Source organism: Arachis ipaensis, chromosome B08 (genome assembly GCF_000816755.2).
Source record: "Arachis ipaensis cultivar K30076 chromosome B08, Araip1.1, whole genome shotgun sequence".
In the NCBI taxonomy this organism is placed as follows: Eukaryota; Viridiplantae; Streptophyta; class Magnoliopsida; order Fabales; family Fabaceae; genus Arachis; species Arachis ipaensis.
Window position 1 is genome coordinate 47,017,573 of NC_029792.2, and position 11,028 is coordinate 47,028,600.

Sequence of the window (11,028 nt, forward strand, 5' to 3'; positions counted from 1 at the left end):
TATTGAAGTGCAGGAATGTAAATGGCAGAATTGTAAATGACTGAAATGATAAAAAGCTGGATTAAAGAGAATAAAAGTTAAATTGCATAAAGTAAATGAGCAGAAATCTAAATGACTGAAATGTAAAGGGAATGGGGTGATGCACAGAAATTAATAAAGTTGTAAAGAAAGGGAAGATAGAGATAGGGAAGGTTCATTGGAGTTAGGAGATGATGTATTCTCCGGATCAATCATCACATCATCTCTTCTTCAATCATGCACTCATTGACCTCTTGGCAATCATGAGTGATTGAACCCCAATTCCTTGGTGATTCAATCTCTCAATTGTTGATCAATAGCCAATTCCTTGGTCTAGTTGTTCATGAAGAGAGATATAACTTGGTCCCTGATTATTATACCACACATTCTCATAGATCCAAGTAATGGGTGGATATGACTACAACATTTTTGGTCTAAGGTAACCCTTATTCAAAGCAACATTTAACAAAAGTTGCCTTAGATAGAAAAAAATAAAATTTTTTATGAGTTGCCTTTGAGTAAGGCAAAGATAACCAAAGTTTTGGCCACCCACAAAAATTGTTGTTTTTGATATCTAAAGCAACACTCAAAAAATGTTACAATATAAAACATTTAAGACAACATTTTTAAATAAAAATGCAACATTTCATAAAAGTTATAAAAAAAATTGAATAAATAACATTTATAAAATGTTGCCTAAAATTATTCACAGTTAAAAATTATAGAAGGAAACTTTTAATCATCTTGCTACCAATTATTTCCTAATCAAATAACTTAAAAAAATAAAAAGAAAAGGCATGATTATATTGCTTCAGTTCATCACTTATTGCTTCATCAGTTTTCACTACCGTAACCCTAACATTTGAAACCAACCCCAAACGGCGTCCACAAACCCTCCACGATTGTGGCTCTCCTCCACGACGATCGCAGCTCTCGATCGCAGTGCTATCCACCCCAAACGGTGACGGCGCGGTGCTCCCTTCCACGGCGTTGGCACGTTGCTCTCCTCCAAGGGCGTCGGCACGTTGCTCTCCTCCACGGGCGTCGGCATGTTGCTCTCCTCCACGGGCGCTGCTCCACGGCTCCTCCTCCTCCTGTCTCGGCTCCACGTACGCAGTCATCTTCGAGAAACCCCTCTCCTTCTCCTTCTTCCTCTTCTTTCCCTGTCTCGCCTCCTCCTCTTCGCAAGCTTTGACAACACTACACACAGCTGGAACCCCTTCCTTCTCCTCTACGTATTGGTAAGAAAGCTTCTGAATTTTACTAAGGAATAAAATTTCTGAATGCATTGATTGTGAATGAAGATTGGGATTTTCTGAATTTTAGTATGAAAATAGAATTTTTGAATGCATTGAATCTTAATTTTTGGGACTTTTTGATAATTCTGATTTTAGGGGTTTTATTACAACTTTTCTGAATTTTTCATGGTTCTAATTGTTACTTCTTAGGATTTTTTAATTTTTCTGCATTTTTCTTAGGGTTATATATATATATATATATTACTTGAAAAAGAATTTGTTTTTTTCTGAAATATTATTTGTAAGAGTTCCCAAATGGGTGTCCCCTCTGATCCTTTCCCCTTTTCTTGCTCTTAGCATATTCAGAGATAGGCATGAATCATGAGACTTTTGTTTGTTGCAGGTGGAAGGAAAGGAGAAGGGGGAGGAGTTATCGGCTTTGATGCTCGAATATGATCCATGATTGTGCAACAATTCTGGGTTTGCATTGCTGATTGTCAGGGGATGAAGAAAAAGATGTTACTCGCCGATAATTCCGTGATATCTATATATTTAGCATTTTTATCCTTCCCAATCTGTGCTGTTATTTCTCGAGGATTTTGAACTATTGAGTTTGAAATAAAATCTATTGTTGTCTTCAATAAGTTCTTTTACTCATTGTCTTGTTGCTCGCTTTTGCCTCTAGCAATTGCTAGTTGCTAGTTACTAGTTGCTGCCATCAAGTGTAGAAAATCATTCTATGTGCTATACCTTAACTGTTGAGGTGTATAGTAGAGGAAAAATTTCTCTTAAGTGCTCCACAAGAGCGTTTCAACGCGATGCAAATCTTTAGGTGTCAATGATTGCCAGTGATTTATAGTAACGATTAGTGTCACTGATTGTTTGTGTAATAAATTTTCTATTTTATATAATCAGAACAATAAACAAGAAGGGGCATGATCACAGATTCAGTCAGCCGGTAGCCAATAGCACAAAAGCAAATTTTATCCATTGAAGTATAGCCGAATAAATGTGCTAGTTGGGCAAATGGGGCACTTGATCCAGAAAGAGATGCATATGGTAATATTGTCAATTCTATTAAAAGATTTAGTATTTGACATTTGATGATCATGTTGCTTTGTTAAATTTTTACTTCCTTGTAAAATATGCTAAATGACCACAAAATTGTTTCTCTGTAGGGGTATATGGGCAATGAATGATTGCTGCTTTTCTTGCTTATTGCCTGCTTCAAGCTCCTTCGATGTGAGTAATCAATGTGAACTTATTTTGTGTAGTGTTTTTTCTTTTCATGTATTTATATTGTTAATGGATTGGATGTATACATTAGTTTTGCAAAGTTAATTCCTTTATCATGTTAAATATAGTAGTCTGGTGTATTTAGTGTGTTTTAAGTCTTGATCCTAAGAGATTATTTTAAGTTAATTCCTTTCTCAGAGATTTGTTGATATGACCTTGTCATATGTCATGGTAAAAGTTTATGAGAGAATTAAAAAATTAGTAATAAAAATTGCAAAACTGATTTTTGATGAATGGATCTTTTCTTTTCTTATGATTAGTTTGGATTTGCTGTATAACCCGTCTTAGAATCCTCCAACAAATAACTAACACACTTTTATAAGTTATAATTATGCTGAATCCACCATACAGAGCAAAATTTACATTATATAAGGTTTAAAATTTTGGTATGAAAAATTAGTTAATTGTGTGGTGCTAAATGGTGATACATACTAGTGCATGAACATGTCCATGCCACACACCTGTCACTCAAACCTAACTAAGCTACCAATGTGGTGCTGAGAATATCTATGAATCAATGACGATGCTACCTGCTAGTTGCTTCTATCTGATTCTTCAACCTTAGCTTAACCAATAAAATATTATACATTATATCTAAGTGTATGTGTTTAATCTGCATTGTACATGTGTGTGTTGCCTCTTGTCGTTTTTATATCAACCTTTATTTTTGCAAGAGTACGTGTTGATTTGGTAAGGTCACGTTTGAGTAAAAATTCTCTACTCAATGATTTTTACCTAATTTTAGTATGTTATAACTTTATAATTGCCATATTGGCATGTAGCGTGAGAAAAAAGAGAACAAAGAGGAGCCAAATCAAGCTAAAATGTTTGTTGCAACTCGGAATGGACTAAAAGGGAAAACACTTGATGTAGAAACACAAGTTGTTATTGTAAGTTAGTCTATAATTTTCTTGTTTTAGTTGCTATTTTATGGCTGTCATGGTTGTTGTTTTCGTTGCTGTTTTATGGCTATTGTGGTTGCTGTTTTATTTGCTACTTTGTGGCTGTCATGGTTGTTGTTTTATGGCTGTTATGGTGGTTGTTTTATGGTTGTCGTGGTTGCTACTTTAGTTGCTACTTTATGGCTGTTTTATGGTTGTCATGGTTGCTGTTTGAGTTGCTGTTTTATGGCTATTTTGTGAATATTATAAGGCTCATAATGATCTATGACATGTGATTATCTAGATGATAGAATGACTAGCATAACTATGATTTTTTTTTAGGAGAACCAATTTGCCGCTCTAATCTTTTTATCATTAAATTGAGCATTATTTCATTGAAATATTATCACTAAAAATAGGCATCTCACTATTTGTATGTATAGGATAAACTTGATGATCTCCATGAAGCTGGAGAAACTCCTAGTAATGTATTTCAAAAAGTGTTTGGTAAAGAGAATCCAGAAAGAGTTCGATGTTTTGGAAGAGATAAAGGCGACTGTTGGCACAATGGTGAAACACAAAGTCTTTTTGGTTTCAAATGGAAAAACTAATTTTTTTTTTGTTCAATTTCATCATGAGAAAAACATGTATTTTGTTTACTTATGTTTATTATTTATTTGACATGGTAACTTAACAAGTATGTTAATTGATACTTGGAAGACCTTTTTATATATATGTAATATATATTATTAGCTTATTCTCCCTATATTGATTAAATTGAATTTAAATATTTAAATATTTAAATATTGTTAGTGTATGCTATATATCCTTTAAATATCATATAAATTTAACAAAGATAAAAAATATATTGCTTTAGATATAAAAAAATCTAAGAAAAACTCAATAAGGTGTTGCTTTAGGTATTAGAAAAAGACAACTGCAAATAAACTTAGATAAGTGTTGCTTTAGGTCTATGAAAAAGGCAACTTAAAAAATTCTGGAGTGTTGCTTTAGGTATATAAAAAAACAACCAGAAAAAAATTATACAAGTGTTGCCTTAGGTATATGAAAGGCAACTTAAAAAAAAAATTGGACAAGTGTTGCTTTATGTATTAAAAAATACAACTCGTAAAAGGTGTTGCCATAAAGTCTTATCTAAAGCGTTGTCTTTGGGTGCTCTAAGGCAACCCTTTCGTAGAGTTGTTTTTTTTTTGTAGAAAAGGCAACATCTTTTTAAGGTTGTTATAAAAAGGGTTCTCTTTGATACACAAAAGCGTTGCCTTAGACCAAAGGTAACGACCGTATAGCCAACCCCCTAAAAAGCGTTGTGTTTTGTTGGAAAGTGTTACCTTTCATCAAAGGCAACACTTTTTCTTATTATAGGCAACATTTTTAAAAGGTTGCCTCAGCCTAAATTTGTTGTAGTAGATCTAGTGTCACATTTACCCAGTCCCAAAACCCAGATCTACCCAATTATGAGAAAGGATTTCAAGCATGACTCCATGATTCCTTTCCAAGGTTCATATGGTATCCATGAGTATTCAACCTCTTTTCCAAGATGATTGAATACTTGAATGCAGAACAAAATGCTTTCTAGTAAATCAAGAGAGATGAAGAGAAGAAGAAACTCAAATTCTATTGATCCATCAAGTACATCAACGCTCCCTCCCCCAATGAGAGGGAGTTTAGCTGCTTATAGCTCAGAGAAAATACAAGAGATGGAATGAAAGTAAAAGTAAGCAAAACTTAGATGATGGGATCTCAGATCCTTTTCTCAGTACCCTTTAAGGGGTACTTATACTACTCCTAAATCTAGAAATAAGAAATTACAAATAAAATAAAAGAAATTACACTTAAAACAAAAGAAAATAATATCTCATTGGTGGCGTGTGAGTGGCGTGGCACGTAAGAGTGCACGCCCATTGTATTGACTTGGCGTGCCACACCCAAGGTACCAAGTGGCACGCCCATGATGAGGGTTGGGCATGCCATGCCTTCGAGCACGCCCATTCTCTTTTTCCAAGTTCTTAAGCCTGGCGTGCCATGCCCAAAGTACCAAGTGGCACACCCATAGTGATGCTCTTTTCCTCATTCTCTGAAATTTAGAACTGGCGTGCCACGCCATTATGCTGCTTGCTTCTTAGTCCTCTGAAATAGTGAACTGCTGTGCCATGCCCAAGACTTGGCGTGCCATGCCCATGGTGACTTTCCATTCTTCTTCTCTGGACAAATGAACTGGCATGTCACACCCATTGTGAAGGAAACCCTGGCGTGCCACGCCTTCGAGCACGCCCATGAAGTTGCACCATTCTTTCTTCTATGGGGTTGAGACTTGGCATGCCACGCCTAGACTTTGGCGTGCCACGCTCATTGTGGAGGAAAACCTGGCATGCCACACCAATTCCTGACGTGCCACGCCCCTTTAGGTGAGCTGAATATCCCTTTCTGAAAAATGATACTAGCGTGCCATGCCCAGCAGTGGCGTGCCACTTCCATGATGAAACCTGGAGAACCCTCTTCTGGACAAGATAACTGGCGTGCAACTCCTGGCCTTGGCGTGCCACGCCCACAGTGTACTATGAACAACCTCATCTGGGGATTAGACTTGCCGTGCCACGCCCAACCTTGGCGTACCACGCCCATTGTAAATCTTTAAGAACTCCTTTCTGGATAATATGCCTGGCGTGCCACGCCCAACAGTGGCGTGTCACGCCCATGATAAAGCTCCAAGAACTCTTCTCTAGATCAGATAACTAGTGTGCCACACCTGGCCTTGGTGTGCCACGCCCATAGTGAACTTCAAGGACTCTCCTCTGTAAGGTATAACTGGCGTGCCATGCCTAGCCTTGGCGTGCCACGCCCATAATGGAAATGTGAAGAACTCTTCTCTGGAAAACATAGCTGGCGTGCCACACCCAGCAATGGCGTGCCACGCCCATTGTGAAGCTTGGACATCCTTCTCTGGAGAATAAGCCTGGCGTGCCACGCCAGCTTTAAGATCCTGGTGCTTGGTTGAAGTGGCACGCCCACACAAGTGCCCAGTCACCTTTGCTTGTTTTCTTCCTCTTTTGTTGCTCTTTTCACCTGAAATGCATACAAGAACTCATTTCAAAGCAATGTCCTATAATTTCATGATATAGCTCTTATCAATGCATTAAATCAATGTGAATTTATCACTTCTATGACCTTTTTTGATGAGAAAAAGAGGTAGATGATGCAAGTCATCACAACACCAAACTTAACTTTTGCTTGTCCTCAAGCAAATCAGAGTTATATATGAATTGTTTCAAATGCATGAGACTTGGCCCTTAAGAGAATGCAATCAAAAGCTGGAGATAAAGATTAAGTATCCAATGATGCATGAACTTTATTATTTTCTTTCATACTAAAATGAAACTCTTAGATCTTTGAGGATTCTCTTTAAGTGCCTGCTTTTAAAGCCCTTTCTATGGATTGTCACCTTGAAGTAGTAAGGGTGTTCCTTTTCTTTTTATTGTTCTTCTTTTTCTTTCATTGACCACGAATCTACATGTTTTGTATCAAGACGACCCTTTAAGGTAAGTTTTCAATTAGCACTCCCAAACCAATTGGTTTTAGGGTACTAGGTGTTGAGACACCCCTAAGAATTTACTTGCTCAGGTCTCTCTTCTTGACATAGCTTCACCACAAGCATCTACTAGGGTCTTAGCTCTTTGAGCTCTTTATTTCTTGCTTTTCTTCCTAGTAGTTGATGCTCGGAGCCTTGGGTCATACTTACTACTTTTTGGTTCTATTGATATTCAAGGGTCATCCTTAGCATCTACTTTTATGTCCTCTATGTCTAGTTGTTTCATTCTGGATTACTCACTTTCTAAACTTCATTTTATGGTTTTATACTTAGTCCTCATCTCTTTTTCTTAATCTCACTCTCTTAGGGTCATAGTTCCTTTCTTTTTATTTTTGAACAATTCACACTAACTTTTCTTAATAACAAGCTCAATTCATTGATGTTGTAAAGATAATCAAGCAGCATTTTCTTTCTTCTCAAAATAAAACTAGCAACTTAGAGACATAAGCTACGACTCTCAATTCAAAAAAAAAAAAAACAGATATATCAAAGAAAACTATTATATAACTAAATGTCCCCTAATGGAACTCAACCACCTTTTGCTCATCATGCTTCATGCCCCTGATTATTGCATTGGGCCTTTTCCTTTATCCTTTTTCTTGGAGGAATCACCATCATTCTTCTTTGTTGAAGCTCCTTCTTATGGTTGAGTATCTTTTGGCTTCCAAAAGCCTAACCTTCTCATGAATGTCCTCTCGTCCTCTTTGTGCTTTGCTAGAATTTTCTCCTGTTTGGCACTTAATTCCTCCATCCCTTGCACAAATGTTGGATGTTTGGGTTCAGAGTTGCTACTATGTTGCACAAATGGTTTAGTTTCGCTTGTGTATTTATGTCATATTCCCTTCTTGAAGTAGTTCTAGCTTCATATAGTGACCTAAATTCAGCAAGGTTCCTCTGTTGAACCATTTGTTGCTCCAAAATCTTATTGAGGCTACCTTGCATCTCTCCCCAATCGAATTGCCCTTGCTGCTCCCTGATTTGATCCATATTTTCTTGTATCTGATTGATGCTTTCTTGCACTTGTTCCCAGCATTTTTGCTGTTCCATGAGTTGGTTGATGTCTCCCTGTATTTGGTTGATATTTTCCTGCATTTGCTCCGAATTAAAACCTTCTTGAATTGGTGCTTGGACTTGTGGCTCTTCTTGGTATGGTGGCTTTTGTGGTATTTGCACATGATCTCTATGCTCTCTTGCCCTCTGTAATGGATTAGGAGCCACCACTTGTTCCATCTTTTTGGTAGTGATTGGCTTCTCTTGCTCTAACAATGTTTCATCTGCACTGGTCTCCACTCCAGCTTCATTGCACAAATGCTGAATGATGCTCGGGAAGGCCAGCCTTGTACTGTTCTTAGTGCTTGTTAGCACCCTATGATTGTTGCTAGCAATCATCTCTCCTACATTCATATTTTCACCTTTCATTATGCTGTAAATTAACACTACTTTCTCTATGGTTACCTCTGAGGTGTTGGAAGTAGAGTTGAGTGACCTCCTCACAAAGTCTAGCCAACCTCTTGCTTGGGGACACAAGTCTCTCCTCCTCAATTGACTAGGTTTTCCATCTTTGTCCTTGATCCATTCAGTATTGAGGACATAAATTTCATTCATAATGTCTTCAAAGCTAGGATCAATTTGCTTCACTCTTTCTTCATAACTCTGAGTGGATCTTGTGTGCCTCACTTCCAAAATTCTTTCCAAGTTTGCAGGGTTGTAGTCAATGGTTTTTCCCCTTACAGAGTGTTGGTAGGTGAGTTGTTGTCCTGATAGTGGAATAGCATTGGCATAGAACTCCCTTACTAGGCTCACCACCACTGTCTTTGGTGGGTTGCAAAGTGCTGCCCATCCCCTGCTATTGATTTCAATGTTGATCTCCCTGTGTTCATCCATTCCTAGCTGGAATCCTACCTCTGGAATAATTTGTCTCTCACTCACCCACCTAAAGAATTAGTTCTGGTGGAAAAATGAGAGGAATTTATACTCATTGTAGCTTGATGACCTAGAGGTTTCCTTTGTCTTTCTCTTCTTTGAGCTGGAAACTCTTGGTGGTGCCATTGGTGAAGTGTGAATTTTGTGATGGTAGAAGAAAGAAGGAGAAGAAGAGAGCAAAAGTATTTTGCTCACCAACACCAAACTTAGAACTTGCTTGTCCCAAGCAAGAAAAGAAGGCAAGAAAGTAGAGAAGATAGAGCTTGTAATACAGAAGAGACAAGAGATTGTGTGTAGTGTGATGAAGAGAGGGGGGAGTTCAATTTATAGAGGGTGAAATAAAGAGAGATGGATTTGAAAAGGTGTGTAATTAATGGCATAATTGAATATTTTCAAGTTGGGGTTCGGCGTCCAACATGAGAGAAGCACCACTCTTAAAAATGGTCCAGCTTTTTCTTCAAATTGCGAGTTCCAAAGTGTACTTCACACTTTGACTCCTGTGACTTGATGAGATATCAATGCATTATGGGCCCCACTTACTTCCTAAAATTGCAATTGCAAATGTTCACATTATTGATCAAGGAGTTGTTTCACTTCTTTCCAATTAATTGGTATTTATTTTGTGTATTTTTTGGACACCAAACTTAAGTTCATTGCATCTGGTAACTGGTGCTCATGATTAGAATTTATTATATACATCATGAGTGGAAGGTATTTAATTCTTCAAACCATTCCACTTTCACTCTATGTGTATGTAATTAAGTCCCTTTTCATTTATCTCACCATGTTACTGGGTGCGTTGAGATACCAATTCATTGGACTCACTTTCTTTGAATACACAATTCAAAAAAAATTTCTTATGTTGGTGGCCACACCAAACTTAATTTTTGGCTTACTCATAAGATCATTTAAAATGTTGTCATGTAAGTTCAAAGATTAAGTGGAATGGTGGGCACACCAAACTTAGTTCTTTAGCAAGTTTCTCAAACCAATCAAGAACACCACATAATGAAATATTCACAGTTTAACTTCTAGAAAAACTAAGAATACTCTAAAGCTAAAAAATATAAAGCTATCAAACTAAGTAATTAACACTAGAAGCTAGAAAGCAATAAACTAAAGTAGTAAACATAAAAAAGATCTAGAAAGCAGTAAACTGAAAGGATATGAATGTTGGGGTGCCTCCCAACTAACGCTTCTTTTATGTCACTAACTTGATGGTCTTCTGGTACGCGAAATTGTGATCCATACTTAAATTGTTGTTCGAAATTGATTCCCCAGTAATAGCTCCAAAAACTTGGTGCTTTAACCTTAATTCATAATTTGTCACAACTTCGTGTAGCTGACCAGCAAGTGCACTGGGTTGTCCAAGTAATACCTTACGTGAGTAAGGGTCGATCCCACGGAGATTGTTGGTATGAAGCAAGCTATGGTCATCTTGTAAATCTCAGTTAGGCGGATGATAAATGGTTATGGAGTTTTCGAATAATAAGAATGAATAAACAGAAAATAAAGATAGAAATACTTATGTAAATCATTGGTGAGAATTTCAGATAAGTGTATGGAGATGCTTTGTCCCTGTTGGATCTCTGCTTTCCTACTGCCTTCCTTCAATCCTTCTTACTCCTTTCCATGGCAAGCTGTATGTTGGGCATCACCGTTGTCAATGGCTACATCCCGTCCTCTCAGTGAAAATGGTCCAAAATGCTCTGTCACAGCACGGCTAATCATCTGTCGGTTCTCGATCATACCGGAATAGGATCTTCTATCCTTTTGCGTTTGTCATCACACCCAGTACTCGCGAGTTTGAAGCTCGTCACAGTCATTCAATCCTCGAATCCTACTCGGAATACCATATACAAGGTTTAGACTTTCCGGATTCTCATGAATGCCGCCATCAATTCTAGCTTATACCACGAAGACTCTGATCTCATGGAATGGAAGGCTCGGTTGTCAGGCGAGGCGACCATGCATCGTGGGTCAAGAATCCAAGAGATATGCGCCCGGTCTAAGGTAGAACGGAAGTGGTTGTCAGTCACGCGTTCATAGGTGAGAATGATAATGA

At 37.6% G+C, this 11,028-nt stretch overlaps 1 protein-coding gene across 1 annotated transcript; it reads left to right on the forward strand.

Moving 5' to 3' along the window:
* LOC107614099 lies at nucleotides 1,504-4,190 on the forward strand. Its single transcript, XM_016316330.2, has 4 exons — nucleotides 1,504-2,315; nucleotides 2,435-2,498; nucleotides 3,335-3,442; nucleotides 3,877-4,190. The coding sequence occupies exons 2-4, from the start codon at nucleotides 2,448-2,450 to the stop codon at nucleotides 4,042-4,044; spliced, it is 327 nt and encodes a 108-aa protein (XP_016171816.1). The 5' UTR covers nucleotides 1,504-2,315; nucleotides 2,435-2,447; the 3' UTR covers nucleotides 4,045-4,190.

Bases quoted from the DNA above. Each gene is read 5' to 3' on its own strand.
- LOC107614099 (XM_016316330.2), top strand. From the start codon at position 2,448: ATGAATGATTGCTGCTTTTCTTGCTTATTGCCTGCTTCAAGCTCCTTC. The intron at 2,499-3,334 runs GTGAGTAATCAA...ATTGGCATGTAG, and splicing joins CTGCTTCAAGCTCCTTCGAT to CGTGAGAAAAAAGAGAACAA. The intron at 3,443-3,876 runs GTAAGTTAGTCT...TTGTATGTATAG, and splicing joins TAGAAACACAAGTTGTTATT to GATAAACTTGATGATCTCCA.